The 17,562-nt window shown below is 33.1% G+C and overlaps 1 protein-coding gene across 2 annotated transcripts in view; it reads right to left on the reverse strand.

Annotated features, from left to right (window-relative positions):
• Positions 1-14,474, reverse strand: part of LOC115890616 (putative phosphatidate phosphatase) — a 63,006-nt gene extending 48,532 nt beyond the window's left edge. For both annotated transcript variants that reach the window (XR_004051670.1, XM_030910892.1), the window contains exons 1-3: positions 14,311-14,474; positions 10,095-10,236; positions 9,970-10,027 (exon numbers count right to left, since the gene is read on the reverse strand). Coding sequence is in view for 1 of the 2 variants with exons in the window: in XM_030910892.1 (XP_030766752.1) it covers positions 9,970-10,027; positions 10,095-10,236; positions 14,311-14,422 (312 nt within the window). In the remaining variant the exon portion in view is untranslated. The remainder of the gene's footprint in view (positions 1-9,969; positions 10,028-10,094; positions 10,237-14,310) is intronic.
• Positions 14,475-17,562: the final 3,088 nt, after the last annotated feature.

Genomic DNA, 17,562 nt, shown 5'->3' on the forward strand with positions numbered 1-17,562 from the left:
CTTGCTAATGGATTTCGTTTTCAGTCAGAACTATTCACCCCCCAGTTTACTATTCAAAATTATACAGATCATTATAATTTTCGTAATTGCATATGTTAAAAACATATAGGTAAGTTTGATAGCAGATAAAAAAATTATAGAAACTCAAATCAGAGTTTAAAAACTATATCACAAATCAATTGGAGGAAATAATACGAAAAATGTACGAAAAAATGTATTTTTCCCCACTTCAAGCTTTTTGTTTTTGTCTAAAAATTCAGAATATCTACTTCATTTTATAAGATATTTCTTAATTTTAGGGACCTAAAGTGAAATATTCTCATAAAATATTTAAAAAAATGTGGTAATTACGCCGCGCTGGCTGTGGCAATAGACAAGGCCGAATCCATCGTCGTCTCCTTGTATTATTCGCGGATCTGCCGACTGAATAGATTCCCGTGAACTAGTCTTTTAATAGTTCCTCTATGTCCGGATCCGATAACATACGGTTGGCACTCCCCACGCCTGCCTAGCATCAATCGCGCTGGCTGATCCATACATAAACTAGTATTTTATTTAGTTCCTCTAGTTCCTTTAGGTCCGGATCCAATAACATACGGCATACGGCTGGCACTCCCCACTCTTGCCTAGCATCGATCGCGCTGGCCCGATCCGTGCGTACGTAAACTAGTCTTTTATTTAGTTTAGTTCCTCTAGGTCCGGATCCGATAACGTACGGCTGGCACTCCCCACTCCTGCCTACCATCGGGCTACGCGCGCTAGCCGATCCGTCGCCGTCGCATATTATTCTATATCGGTCACAGTCTCGATCCCGGAACAGGTTCTGAGGAACTAGTTCTTTGAGAAACCAGGAACTAGTTCCTTTCATTAAGGGGTCGGAATAGTTCATTGGAACTAGTTCGTTCACGAACTACACACCTCTAATCTCGATAAAAGAAACATATTTTCTCATTATCGTTTTTTAAATAAGTCCAAAATAACGGAGTTATTTTACTTTGAAAATTTCCAAAAAAAATGATTTTTTGCTAAAATTTTGAGAACCACTGGATCTTTTCTGGATTTTCTTTCTTGTAACTTTAATTTTTAAATAAAAACTAAAAAAAATCCAAAAAAAATTTCAAAAAATTCCGAATTTTCAAAAAAAAATTATTTAGAAAAAAACCTCATTGGCGTGTTTCTGGGGTTGAAATATACTACCAGTTAAGTTAAAATACTTGCACTTATTTCTGGGACACCCTGTATATGGGTACATCGTAGCGCCGCCACAGCCGCGCCGCCTCGCGCTTATAACCTTGAAAAATTACAGCGTATTATAAAATCGGCAAGTTCACTGTGAAAGCAGGCAGACACCGTCTGCCAGCGTTCATCGGCGTTCTCGCTTTTACCGGAACGAAAATTCATTTATTTCTGCTTTTGCACGCGCCGACGGCGCACAGAGGGCATTAAGAACTAAAAGTTGGCCAAAATTATATATATATATATAGGTATATATATATATATATATATATATATATATATATATATATATATATATATATATATATAGCTATATATATATATATATATATATATATATATATATATATATATATATATATATATATATATATATATATATATATATATATATTATTATGATTTTTTGCTTTTTTGCTAGTAATATTAATTATTAAAGGAGAGGGTGCTAATATGCAACCCCATTTTGTTTTTCCTACAAAATATTTTTTCCTCTACTCTGAAACCCTTTCCACCGATCAAATAGGGCCATTCTGTGCAAAACCAAGCAATTGGATGAGGATGCTAGAACAAGAAAGTAATTTGTATATTATAGACGATATTTGAGCGAGGATGGGTGTTATAGGGTAAAGACTATTTCCTTTAAGAATCTATTTAAATCAATGTTTTTTTGGCAGTGGCAAATATTGGCAAGATTTTTGTACATATTCCAAAGCTGGAGACTTTAAGCATTGAACGGATATTAATTTCCATGCGGAATATTGCCGAATAGTTTTACACCTTATAAAAATGCCTCTGATTTTTTAAATATAAAACATTATAAAGAAATAGAATAGAAGGAAACGTTTCAAAATAAAAATATGGCATAAAACAGAACTTGCCCGCTGGCTCTGTATCCATGATGCAAAAAAAGCACTACAAACAATTCCACTATTTTATAATCTTAGAAATATTCAGAATACACTCAAGATAATTCATACTTATAATTGAAATATATTATTTATTTGATAGTCAACTTACGACTTAAACAAAGCTAATAAACGCGCTTATATTTAGTATTTATAGATTTGTATTCAGTTAAGATAAAAAATGAAAATAAAAATATTTCACTTTTGGCCAGGTTTATAGACCAAATGCCCCTATGTGCGGCGCCGGCGCGGCGAGAGCGGCGTTTGGATATGATTAGGTTAGGTTAGGTTAGTTAATGTGGGCGCGACAAGAAAAAAAAGTGCGATTCGTGCGGCGCGTGCGGCTAGGGCGGCGCTGGTCAGTGTGCGCGTACCTTTATATCTTCCTAACACAAATCATTAAATTCCTCTGCAGCAAACGGGTTTGCTAAATCAAGAATTTCTTTAATTTGGTTTCTTATACTTAAGCAACTGCGCGTGAGACGATATCTGGCCAAATGTCACCAATATTTACGTGGTTGTTTCTAATTATTGTAGGTTACAATTCGACAACCCGTTGAGTTGTTCTCGTTGTTGGCTTTCATACATGTAAACCTTCCCTATCTAATAGGGCATTAATAAAAGGGCGTATAAGTGAATATACCGCCTAAAACGAGGAGTTCCTGTAATTTTACTTGTCCCTGTATTAAAAAATAACTGAAACTGAATTGCATAAACTTGAAATAACTCGATGCACTCTAAAATAGAAAACAAAAATATTCGCATATTTGTCATCTTTTAGCATCACGAAATTAGCATTAAAATGGCTTGAAAGGAGCAGCAAGCAACGTCAGCGGAACGAGGCGCATTAATTTCATTTCCAGACCATTAAATCACCGCTAATTGGACAATTTTATATGGCTAGACAATATGTCGTTTAATACATTGTACAGTAATGGTCCGACTGGAAGGCACTTCATAAAAGCCTTGATTTAAGCGTATTGCATATAGGAACGTAAATATACGTAAAATCTTGTGTAAAGGGTGTTTTTAGTGAGGTATTACCAAACCAAACCAAACACATGGTCGCTCAACAATGTTGAAGAGGTAAAATATTGGTTGAAAATTTGGATTTTTTCATAAAGGCATCTGCTCGATCTATCTAAAATATTTTCAGCGTTACAATGTTGCTGCATTATTTGAAAAATGGTAGGATCTTTCTTATTTTAAAGGAAACACCCGGTATATTATTACATTTTTACAAATTACTTTTATATCTCATAATTTTTCTATTATACTAATCTATACCTATCTCTAACATGTTTTGTGATAATAAATAAAACATGTGTAAAATTGTGTGTGACAAAAATATAATCTTTAATAAGTATTGGTAGAATCATGAATTGAACATTTTAAAAGTTGAAATTTAGATTATAAATTAACTGAAGTCGGTATATTCGATCTGCCTAAACCAACTGATTGATTATTACACAGAAAGAGAGCAAAAAAAATATTTATTTGCGTTTGTTATAAAATTGCGCAAATGTTTGTTATTTTAAGTTCAACACTACGAGTCTGTAGTATACCACAAGTATATATAGTTCATAATTAATAATTTCATAGTTGTCGATTTTCGAAAGAAATCAGTACATGTATGTTATTTCGTATATTTTTCATTTTATTGATTTTATGGAAAGCACTGTTCATCAAATTTTGTATCCTATGTTATAGGGATTGTTTCTCTCTACAATTTTCTGTCTCACAATGTACCGTTTGCGTCCGGGAAGGGTTCATAATTTCATAGTTGTCGATCTTCGAAAGAAATCAGTACATGTATATTATTTCATATATTTTTCATTTTATTGATTTTATGGAAAGAACTGTTCATTAAAATGTTGTATCTTATGTTATAGGGCTTGTTTCTCTCTAAAATTTCCTGTCTCACAATATACCGTTTGCGTCCGGGAAGGGTTCATAGTTTCATAGTTGTCGATTTTCGAAAGAAATCAGTACATGTATATTATTTCGTATATTTTTCATTTTATTGATTCTATGGAAAGCACTGTTCATTAAAATGTTGTATCCTATGTTATAGGGCTTGTTTCTCTCTACAATTTCCTGTCTCACAATGTACCGTTTGCGTCCGGGAAGGGTTCATAGTTTCATAGTTGTCGATTTTCGAAAGAAATCAGTACATGTATATTATTTCGTATATTTTTCATTTTATTGATTTTATGGAAAGCACTGTTCATTAAAATGTTGTATCCTATGTTATAGGGCTTGTTTCTCTCTACAATTTCCTGTCTCACAATATACCGTTTGCGTCCGGGAAGTGTTCATAGTTTCATAGTTGTCGATTTTCGAAAGAAATCAGTACATGTATATTATTTCGTATATTTTCATTTTATTGATTCTATGGAAAGCACTGTTCATTAAAATGTTGTATCCTATGTTATAGGGCTTGTTTCTCTCTACAATTTCCTGTCTCACAATGTACCGTTTGCGTCCGGGAAGGGTTCATAGTTTCATAGTTGTCGATTTTCGAAAGAAATCAGTACATGTATATTATTTCGTATATTTTTCATTTTATTAATTTTATGGAAAGCACTGTTCATTAAAATGTTGTATCCTATGTTATAGGGCTTGTTTCTCTCTACAATTTCCTGTCTCACAATATACCGTTTGCGTCCGGGAAGTGTTCATAGTTTCATAGTTGTCGATTTTCGAAAGAAATCAGTACATGTATATTATTTCGTATATTTTTCATTTTATTGATTCTATGGAAAGCACTGTTCATTAAAATGTTGTATCCTATGTTATAGGGCTTGTTTCTCTCTACAATTTCCTGTCTCACAATGTACCGTTTGCGTCGGGAAGGGTTCATAGTTTCATAGTTGTCGATTTTCGAAAGAAATCAGTACATGTATATTATTTCGTATATTTTTCATTTTATTGATTTTATGGAAAGCACTGTTCATTAAAATGTTGTATCCTATGCTATAGGGCTTGTTTCTCTCTACAATTTCCTGTCTCACAATGTACCGTTTGCGTCCGGGAAGGGTTCATAGTTTCATAGTTGTCGATTTTCGAAAGAAATCAGTACATGTATATTATTTCGTATATTTTTCATTTTATTGATTTTATGGAAAGCACTGTTCATTAAAATGTTGTATCCTATGTTATAGGGCTTGTTTCTCTCTACAATTTCCTGTCTCACAATGTACCGTTTGCGTCCGGGAAGGGTTCATAGTTTCATAGTTGTCGATCTTCGAAAGAAATCAGTACATCTATATTATTTCGTATATTTTTCATTTTATTGATTTTATGGAAAGCACTGTTCATTAAAATGTTGTATCCTATGTTATAGGGCTTGTTTCTCTCTACAATTTCCTGTCTCACAATGTACCATTTATGTCGGGTAAGGGATCATAATTTCACAGTTGTCGATTTTCGAAAGAAATCAGTACATGTATTCCTACATTTTTCATTTTATTTATGTTATGGAAAGCACTGTTCATTAAAATGTTGTATCCTATGTTATAGGGCTTGTTTCTCTCTACAATTTCCTGTCTCAGAAGGTACCGTTTGTGTCGGGTAAGGGATTCATAGTTGTCGATTTTCGAAAGAAATCAGTACATGTATATTATTTCGTATATTTTTCATTTTATTGATTTTATGGAAAGCACTGTTCATCAAATTTTGTATCCTATCTTATAGGGATTGTTTCTCTCTACAATTTTCTGTCTCACAATGTACCGTTTGCGTCCAGGAAGGGAACATAATTTCACAGTTGTCGATTTTCGAAAGAAATCAGTACATGTATATTATTTCCTACATTTTTCATTTTATTTATGTTATGGAAAGCACTGTTGATTAAAATGTTGTATCCTATGTTTCTCTCTACAATTTCCTGTCTCACAAGCTACCGTTTGTGTCGGGTAAGGGATGCATAGTTGTCGATTTTCGAAAGAAATCAGTACATGTATATTATTTCGTATATTTTTCATTTTATTGATTTTATGGAAAGCACTCTTCTTTAAAATGTTGTATCCTATGTTATAGGGCTTGTTTCTCTCTACAATTTCCTGTCTCACAATGTACCATTTATGTCGGGTAAGGGATTCATAGTTGTCGATTTTCGAAAGAAATCAGTACATGTATATTAATTTGTATATTTTTCATTTTATTTATGTTATGGAAAGCACTGTTCATTAAAATGTTGTATCCTATGTTATAGGGCTTGTTTCTCTCTACAATTTCCTGTCTCACAATTCACAATGTACCGTTTGTGTCGGGTAAGGGATTCATGTTATGGAAAGCACTGTTCATCGTGTCTTACACCGACATTGATGTTTCATAACTTTTTATTTTGTAAACCGATTTTTAAGATTATGGTATCAATGTGAAGATAAATTTATTGGCATTATTTTTTATTATTTTAATGGCTTATATTCTTCGGTTAGATGGATTTATACCGGGGTAGGTAAATGAAAACATTGTTTTTTGCAATAAATTCAAAACACCCTGTGGAAAAAAACAAGTCGGGCATTTTGGACAAAAAACACATTCATTTTTTCAATCATTATATCATCATCATTATCCCATTATCTCTATTCTTTTATGAGCTACACATTTTTAAGTTGGTTAGGTTTGATTGTTGTGAAATCAATACTTTATGATTTCAGGGATTCTTTTGTTCACAAAATATTTCCAGAAATATTTCGTAAAACATTTCGGGGATAGTGTAGACGCTGTTTAAGACTATGAATTAGCAGAGTATTCTATTTGGACTCTCGCATGCAGTGCATACAGCGCATAAATTTTAAATTGTTAACAAAACTGTATTGTTATTAACACAACTGCTACTTATATTTTACTGTGACAATATCACATGTAGTGATATCTACTGCCCATCTCTAATTATAAATTTATTATCTTCGTCGTAACAAAATCCCTACATGCAAATATTACTGGGTGTATCACATTGTACATACGTTTCAGCTGCAACTTGAAATATGAGCGTCGACGATACCGCACGTAATAAACGGTATTGTTTTACAAGATAATAACCACTAATTATCGCGGATTTTGTGGCACGGGAAAGGTGGTGTGGTCGTTAACGGATGCCCACGTTAGCTGATTTTTATCATTGACGTTTTAGTACCGTACATATTGTATACACGCCTGACATAAACAAGATTTTTTTAGAGAATAATGATAGGTACTTATGTTTACTTTTTGCTATACAGGGTGATTCCCGGCCATGGCACGTTAGACGTTTATGGAGAATCGGTGATAGTATTTTTGTTAAAAACTTGAATTTTTGTATAAAGGCACCTGCTCCGTCTGCCTAAATTATTTTCAGCATTACAGTATTGCCGCTTCCTACTAAAAGTCAAAAAACATCTTTGGCACTTTAAATGTAGCACCACCAATGTTATTACATTTTTTCGAAACTACATTCATATCTCATATAATTTTTCTATTATATTAACCGAGATAAAAAATAAAACGTGTAGAATTGACAAAATCATGATCTTGAATAAGCGTTGGTTAAATCATGAATTCGGCATATTGAAACCTGAAATTTGGTTTATAGGAAAGTCAAAAAATCAAAAACAGAAGATTGCTTTTTAAAAATGTCCGTCTACCATACTATTGACATCGGGTCAATCAATAATTTTTCCAATCAGCTCGATATATTGATGATGTTGCCGTATTACTCATCAAGCAATACTATTGTTATTAGTGATGGGCAAAACTGTTATTTTTAGATAACAGTTGAAACTGTTATAGTTATTTATAAAAAACAGCTTAAAATAACAGCTTAAAAATAACAGGTTTCTTTATTTTATTGCTAAATATCTGAAAGAGTATGAGGCGGTCACCGCCAGGCGTATTAACGCAGTTGCAAGTTGCAACAATGACGTGCTCGGTGGTAGTATTTCCAGGGTGTCAAAACATTTCAAAATATCGATTGTTATCTAAAATACCTCTCTAAAAACGGTGGTTGTTTACAAATAAGCGCTGTTTACAAATTGCGATATAAAAAAAGCCAAAATTCCGCCACTCGTCTATACCTATACATTCCGATCTACCTACGCCCTGCCCCTCGATCCGCGTAGATCCTGAATTGCGTAGCAGTGTATAGGGTGCATCTCACTCGACGGGCGAGAAGCTCTTAGTTATGATTTTACCATTTGCGGTAAAAAAATAGCAATATAAGAAAATGTGTAGTATATTCTTCATAAGTAAACCAACTACACACTAGAGTTCGAATTAATTTTACACTTAAACTAGCGTGTACCCGCGACTTCGTTCGCGTCGAATTTTTACATTTTTAAAAAATCTTAAAATATTATTCTGAAAATTTTTCAGAATAAATAAATACCTAAATATTGAAACTTAATAAGTATGTACAGAGAAACATACAAGCGCCATAATATCCGGACCTCCGCCCGTTATGCTCGTAACAGGTTGAAAAACAATGTATCTAAAACAACTGATGCGTTATTCTCCAACCTGCTTCGAACCTCCATCGACAATCGACCGATGCAGCAGCGTTCCTTTCCAACTCCGATTATCTCAACCGCCGCCCTGTTATGCTCGTAACAGGTTGAAAAACAACGTATCTAAAATGACTGCTTCTCCAACCCGTTGAGAGCCCCCATCGATAATCGACCGATGCAGCAGCGTTCCTTTCCCACTCCTGTTATCTCGACCGCCAGGCTGGCCGCTATGCCCGCAACTGTTTCAAAAAACCTGCTTCTTTTATATCCTATTATTTTTAAGCTGTTGCAAGCCCAATACGACCATCCATCGACAGCATCGATCGAAGCAGCTACTACGTTCGCCGTAGCGCATTCCCCACTCCGTTGTCCGTTGTCTCGCCGCCTGTATCGATGGTTGACGAAATAACATGTTTTCCATCCATACTAGTTGTTTTTTGGAATTGCTTCGAGCAGCATAGAATTTCGTTGCGGTGCAGAGCGCCGTCTTCGTTTTTCGTTTCACGAGCGGCCGATCTCTACGTGTCGTTATTTTATATCTGTTATTTTTTAGAAGTAGTAACGGTTGCGTTATGTTATTTATAAATAATTGTTATAAAATAACAGATAGTTAAATAACAACCCATCACTAATTGTTATATTAATCAATTAAGGCTGCTTAAACAAATATAACATATACAATTTTATATACTAATTCATTATGATTTATAATAAAATTAAATAATGAAAATATTATTATTAGTAATTATAACCCTGCAGATTAAGTGAAAAGTTTTGTTCTTAAATATCTCCTCTACATATTATAAACGCGTGTTCAAATATTAATGTTGTGGAATATATATTAATATAAATGTAATATAAATGTAAATATGTAATTAACGAAATATCATCGTAACAACAGCTATTTTAGAAACGTGTAGATTTACTTTTTTTTCATTCATTTCACTGAGATTTATAAAAAGAAAGCCCTTTGCCTCGGGTACAGATACCGCCACGTTTTGTAAATATCTCAAAACAGTCAAAACGAAACAAAATTAAACGAGGCAACAGGAAACGCTAAAAAAATCCCCCCACGCCCTCCTCACGAGTAGTTTTCCGGCACTTTTAAGAATCGAGTAGGTCGAGGCCAAACCAACTGGAAATAAACCGAAATGTGACGAAGTTGGGCGACCAAAAACGGAACTCGCTCAATCAATAATACAGGAACGTCCTTAAACATTTCTAAACAATATGAACTGATCTCAGACACACCTTAAAACTCATATTTGACAAATGTGATGACGTCACGACAAACGATGGCTGAGGAGTCTTTACTTAAGATACATATAAACACTTACCGCAAAATAAACCATAGTGTACATCGAAAATGATGAATGTCCTGAGGGAAAGGATAACCTGAAAATGAAAACATTTTTAGATTATTTTATTCTTTATGGAACAAGTTTCAATTTTTTTTTATTACCTTAGTTCTTTCATGACTCTTTTGTTAAATATATACGAAGGATTGGTGCATTCAAAATTCGTATGGTATACGTGTTGGTTCTGGGGTAAAGAGCAGTTTACATTTGGCAAACACACTGTATAGAAATGTGGCCTCAGTCTTCCTAAAACAAAAAGAAAATAATAAGTATATCAACAAATATTTACACTGACCTGCAGGAAAAAGAACACCACAAAATTTTCATATATATTTTATATTTCAATATATTTTGTTCTAGTCTATCTTAAGCAGTTTGTATCTAAATTATTTGGAAAACGCAATGTTATTATTTTAGTGAAAGTTGTGGAACACCTTGTGGAACGGTTTAACAAAGTAAAGAATTTACAAACCACTTATCAAGTTGCATTTCTTTTCGATAGTTTGTTTTTTTGATACATCTAAATCGCTTTATTTTTGTTGGAGATATTCGACTTTAAAGAAGACAGTAATGACACAAATTAACTACAACAGATGCGAAAGAAAGCGACTGCATCGCAAACCGCTCGGCAAACCCCACACGCCTATTGAGTGGTGTAAATACACCAGTCGTTTAGTCCGGAAACCTATGCTGTGTCGTATTCGCTTGCTGGAATGACATAGTGCGTGGTTATATGTTTCTTTTTAAAAACGGGTGTAGGATTTTTGTTGAACTTTTGAACTGTTATTTCTAAGTTTTGATAATTTGTATATCTTATTTAAAATGGGATACAAATGTGTTTATTTATAAGGAAAAAAAGATATTTATAGTATAAAAAAATTAATTTATTTAACAAAATTTAATTAAAAATGTGACAAAATAGTACCTTTCTATTGGTTCTATCGGACTTTTTCGACTATATAAATCTTTATTTGTAAACTTTAATACATCAAATATTTTCAATCTAATAAATCATTTAATGATGTAAATAAGAGGAAATTTCTCACATGGGTGGTCAAATTCTATAGTTTTCATTATATCAAACAGCCTCTGAGAAACGTTTTCAACTCAAAATGCCTTTAATTATGTTTGACTACATCAATTAAAAGGGTCTTCAAATACATCAATGTGATATTTGTCTAAAATTTGCAAAAGATCCGAATCTCTGGATAACTCGAAATTATTTACCCATTTAAAAAGCCTTTTGATCATGAAAGTGCAAAAATTTGTTCATTTTATTTACTGGAAATGGAAAAATTATTTATATTAAATTTTGATGAGTTTTGCACTGAAGAAAACATTCAGAGGCTGTTTGATATAATGAAAACTATAGAATTTGACCACCCATGTGAGAAATTTCCTCTTATTTACATCATTAAATTATTTATTAGATTGAAAATATTTTATGCATTAAGGTTTACAAAAAATAAAGATATTATATTACCGATTATATAGTCGAAAAAAGTCCGATAGAACCAATAGAAAAGTAACTATTTTGTCACATCATTAATTAAATTTTGTTAAATAAATTAATTTTTTATACTATAAATATTTTTTTTTCCTAATCTCCTACGAACTGATATAATATAACGAGCAATTTATTAAATTACTGTGAGATTATATGCCTCGATAACATATTGGTGCAGATTATTTTCACCCAAACAAATAATAACCCAAACTATACATTGATGCGGATTGTCTATGTATAACTCTTTCTGAAGGTCACAGAAACCTGAACGCGTAATTCGGTGTTCTTTCGCATCTGTTATAGGTAATTTGTGGTAATGATTTAAAGAAATTTCAGCATTAAAACCATAGTTTGTTTGTGGGTCGTAACTCTTAACAGAGATTGTTTTAAGTCCAGAAGTTGATCTCTACAATGTTCAATTAAAGCAATAACAACAGGCACAATCATTAGCGTAACCAGCAATTTATACTGGGTGGGGCTTGAGGTTGAGCCCAGGGGGGGCCTAGGTCTTTTGTTCTTTAAAAAATGAAGAATAATATTAAAAAACACATTTTTTGAATAAAACGTTTACATGAAATATCTCTATCAATAAATTGCATAGACTTCGTTATCAAACCGTGTTCCTGTAGATTACTTAAATACCTACAATTAAAAAAAAAATAACACCATTTTTTGAACACAACAAAATAATTTTAACTAAACAAAACTAGAAAACGTCATTTTTACTACATCACAAGCAAATAAAAATTAATACGTAGCCAAGAGTCATAATACAAGATTTTTCTAGGGGGTGCCCAGCAGTACCTGGGGGGGCACCACCGGGCACCACTATAGTTACGCCAATGGGCTCAATTTCTGAACTTAAAACCATCTCATCATCAACAGACAAGTGGATAACCTCACGGTTGACCTGCACCCAACTTCTTCACAAGTGAATGCCTGGCTGTGATATAAAAAACAGTAGTTTTAGGGATTAGTTTAGCTTACACTTCATAACTGTCAGTGATCCTTCTGATCGAAACGTTGTATTAATAAAAAAAATAAATAAAGACAGTGGAAGTCCGGAATTCTTTTAGTTTCAATACTGAATCGTTGTCTACCACAAAGAGACAAAAAATACCTAATGTTTCAGAGGATGTATACAGGGTGTTTCAAAACAAATGCGAAAAACTTTAGGGGGTGGTTCCTTGTTCAAAATAAAGGGTAGTTTGCTTTATAAACGTTGGGTCAAAAGTCAACCATTAGGGAGATATCGCGGTACAAAAATGGCGGAAAAATAATGTTTTTATTTTTTATCTTGTAAACGAAAAGAGATAGACTAATGAAATTTTATGGAAGCATTACTGTTATGAAAACACACTTTCAGGTAATTTTTTTACTTTTTTAAAATGAGTGGAAGGGGTTGAAATAAACTACCCCTATCATTCTTGTTAACGAAATTTAAAGAAAAATCTTATCAAACACATGCAAAAAAATTAATTTGGATAGTTTAGTTTGGTTAGAAACTTTTTTACCTCTTGGGTTTTTTTGATAAAACTCACCGATTGAAAATTAAAAAATAAAATGTAAAGCGTTACATGTCAGGACAAAAAACATTTTTAGATTAAGAATCTAGTGATAATTACGATAATAATAATCATCTGGATAATAACGTATTGCAATAGAGTAATGTCAAATAAAATAATATTAGGAACATCCTAAAAAGTAACAGCGGCCGACTAGATTTTTTCCTAAAAAAATTACAGCAGCCCACTAGATTCTTTATCAGAAAATGTTTTTTGTCCTGATATGTAATGCTTTACATTTTATTTTTTAATTTCAAATCGGTGAGTTTTATCAAAAAAATACAAGAGATAAAAAAGTTTCTAAACAAACTGAACTATCCAAATTAATATTCCCTGCATGTGTTTGATACGATTTTCCTTTAAATTTTCGTTAACAGAAATGATAAGGAGTTTATTTCAACCCCTTCAACGCTTCATTTAAAAGTGAAAAATTACCAGAAAGAGTATTGTCATTTCAGCCAACAAACCATAAAATTTTATTAGTCTATTTCTGCTGGATTTCAAGACAAAAATAAAAACATTATTTAACCGCCATCTCTCTGCCGCAATATCTCCCTAATGGTTGACTTTGACCCAACATTTATGAAGCAAACTACCCTTTATGTGAAGAAGGAATCACCCCTGAAGTTTTTCGCATTTGTTCTGGCACACCCTGTATACTCTTCCTTCATCATTCACTAAGATTTCTTTATCAGAAAATCGTTTTTGTCCTGATATGATAGCTTTACATTTTATTCAACCCCTTTCAAATCACATCAAAAAATACAGAGATAAAAAATACCAGAAAGTGTGTCTTCATAACAGTAATCAAATAAATGTCGCTAGTCTATTTTTCGTTAACAAAAGCAAAGTAGTTGCCAACCCGCCTGTGCAGTGGCGTTTTCTGGCTAATGCCTCAGGCACTAATGATCTGGCTTCTTTCGTTTTCAAATATGAAGCAAACTGCCCTTGCTGGTGACCTTATGAAACTACCGCTGGCTGAACAAGGGTAATTTTCGCGTGTTGAAACACCCTGTATATCCTTCCTTCATCAGAAGCAACAAATAATACAAAGAACAAAGAAAAAACTATTTGAAATATCTAAATGGAAATATTCAATAACACTTTAGTTTTTTAACAGATACGTTTGTTATAACTCAGTAGTGTAAAAAAACTATCTATTTTATTTTGTAGATAATCTTCTAGTGGCGAAAAACCCAAAAGTCTTAGTCTAGAGTTAAATTGTAGTGCCATAGAGTAACTACTCACCAATTGTGTACTTCATAACGTCAGTCGTCAGCTGAGAGCAGGCTGCTCCAAAAGCAAACATGCCCACTGCACAGTAAATGTTATACATCCAATAGGGTAGCTGCCAACGCATAAAATAAAACGACTTTTTCTCATTTGAGCGGTTCAGTATTTCAGTGAGCGTCATCTGAAACAAAGATAAATGACGAATCAATAAAATGCTATTAATTTTAATCATAAAACACCAAAATATTGATTTAATCAGTATTAAAAACAATACTTATTAAAACAAGCCAATGAGTCAAAGAAGATCTCGACAGAGGCCATCCAAAAAATGACAGACGTTTATCACTGTCATGTATTCGCTCTCTGGAGAGACCTCATATTTTACTGTGGGTATATGTTACACATTTAAATTTCAGCTATTAGATTCCCAAGTAGCATCTATCTGACTTCGAACTAAATCTGACCTGAAGCGACGTCAGACTTTGTGCAAATTTAGATCAACTGCTGGTGATACGACCGGTGACGTCGCTTTCCTATTAAAAGCGACGTCGTTGGATCCGAGTCGGTAATTCCAACGATCTGTCGACGTACAAAATAACAACGTACCATTTTTATTAATTTCCCAACGTCGTTCCCACGTTGGCTTGCATGACGTACATATACTTGAACTAGCCCGACGTCTACTCGTTGCCCGAATAGGATACGTCTCACTGATAATCCCTAAAGTAACGTCCAATTATATTTTGTTGTATTTTATGTTCATATTTATAACCTAATTTACCCCATACAGCACATCAAATCACATTTAAGATGTGTTTACATTATTAGATGTAGACACAGGGTGACACAATTCCTCCGATGTAAATATGCTACGTTTACACATTGTAGTTCAACACGTATGCACAAAGGTTAAACGTCCGCCTCACAATGTAGCCACAGTATAGCATTTACGTATACACAAAGGAAGGGTTACACAGTGTGCCGTAGGATACACAGTGCTTGTGTATTACGTTTAAACTATGTTTACACATTGCAGTTGTGACTACCGCGTGTATACGTATGTATTTTGCTTCGTATATACATCTTGTGCTAGATAAAACTACTTATTATGAACGAATTTAGGAAATAATACAAGTTTTGATGCCTAACTTTTCGTTCTTTTAAGAAATATTTATTCAATGATACCAATTATATCTTTTTAGAACGAAATTAGGAAGGCAAAACTTTGTATTTACCAAAAGTATCTCGATCGTAAGTTCAAGAGAAGTAGCCTTAAAATTGTTCCATTTTTGTTTTGTATTAAATGTACCATTTTTCATCCATAAAATGGATTAAGTGGTTAAAAAATAAAATTCTTATATTTCTTTTATATCATGGAACGCAATATAGCGCAAATAACACAATAATAATAATTATTTACACTGTAGAAATCAGAAGAAGAAAACACTGTAAAAAAGAACAGAATTTATATCAAAATGTATTAAAAATATAAGTACCTAGTATAACAACATACTAAAATGGTAAACACTGGTATATCGCCAAAATTTGGTGGACCTCGTTTAGTCATTTTTTCTCCTCTTTTCCTCCAAGAAGTTGGTTTATTAGCATACTCATTCATCGAGCACTCTGTTGGACTTTGTTGTATTTTATTTCCAGATTAACAATCTCACCCTTAAATTTTATATGAAACTGATTATTGAATATTAAACATACCTGCATATTGATCCATCAATAACTTACCGAATATCAGTGTAAGAAGTTCTTTGAAGTGTTTAAATCTTTCTTTCTATGGTCCATTTAGATTTGTATTATTTCCAAATTAAAAAAAAAAATATATTGCAGAGCTAACTCAGCTAACCTCTTTATCATTATACGAGAATATTTGGAGTTTTCATTCATTGGAGTCAAAATTTGGTATATTGGGTATCGAGTAAGGGAAGAGTCGCTGCTATAATATTAATAATACCCTTCGGAAGGTGTAACAAGGTAATTAAAACTTGTACTTACCTTAAAATCTCTTTTAAACTACACACAAACAGAACATTTATATAGAGCTTCCGAATGATAAAACAATAATGGCTGCTAATACGTACCACTCCTAGAAAGAAGAAAGGAGAGAGGACACATAAGATACACTTGGTCGGTGTGTCTACGCTGAGGCTATCCGCGCATGCGCACACCTTCATTTCATGCTAGAATGTAGACACAACAGTACACTATTACAAAGTGTCTTATAGATCTTTATATTATGTGTATACGTCACATTTTTACAAGGTGTGTACTATAGGCACAACTATGATACGAAGTATCACACATACATATGACTTATACATTGTATGTCTCATATACCGACGTCAGATTTCATCATTTTAATAATTATTTGTTACGTTACAAAAAACTCTTTAGAATCTTGAGTGCATACGGATACAACTAGTAAACACTGTATCACACAATTCTATCAATATAAACCTGCGTGTATCTCATATATATATGTTAGAACTAGATGAACACTTAGGTTCACTTTAACATATGTTGTTTCTCATGTGTCTCCCTTGTAGAAACGTAATTTCATTTGGACGTGCTATGTGGGACGAATCTCTATTTACGTCTGTAAATACAACCCATTAAGTAGCATTTGCGTAACTTAATTTTTTTATTGTGCCTAAAAAAACACTAAAAAGGCATTTAGACATTCATCTACATTTTACAGAAAGAGGTCGAGGCTTTTGCAAAATAATAATAGTAGTAGTGATGTCTTGTCTCCACCGATAAATGCTTTTTATCCGGAAGAGATGCTGCATTACACTGGTGCATCTTAATTTCATTTTTTAGCTTAGGAAACCAGCAGACCCCATCCTCCTCCCACAAAAGTGGCTGCCCATTTTTTTTAAGGAGAAAACAAAAACTAAAATATAGTTGCACAAATCCACAAATCACTGATGTGTCACTGATACGCAAAGTGAGGTTACGTGGCGTACATTGGAATTATATACGTCATAATACGATTGACGGTCATCCGGTTTGATGACTTCGGTCGTGTGAGACGACTAGTGTTGGAGACCCGGTCGGAATTGGTTTATTGGTAGTTCATATTAAGTCGGACACAGAAATCCGCCATTCTTAACAAGTATCCGATTGTCAGCCATTTTAAAATCGTTTTTTGTTTTTAAAATTTATATTCACATTCCATTTCTAGTAGAATAATATTGTTTGGGGAACCACAGTACAGTTTTATGATTAAACCAGCTAGAAAATTAAAAAAATATT

This window comes from Sitophilus oryzae, unplaced genomic scaffold (assembly GCF_002938485.1).
Source record: "Sitophilus oryzae breed Bouriz unplaced genomic scaffold, Soryzae_2.0 scaffold_88_pilon_pilon, whole genome shotgun sequence".
Taxonomy (NCBI): Eukaryota; Metazoa; Arthropoda; class Insecta; order Coleoptera; family Curculionidae; genus Sitophilus; species Sitophilus oryzae.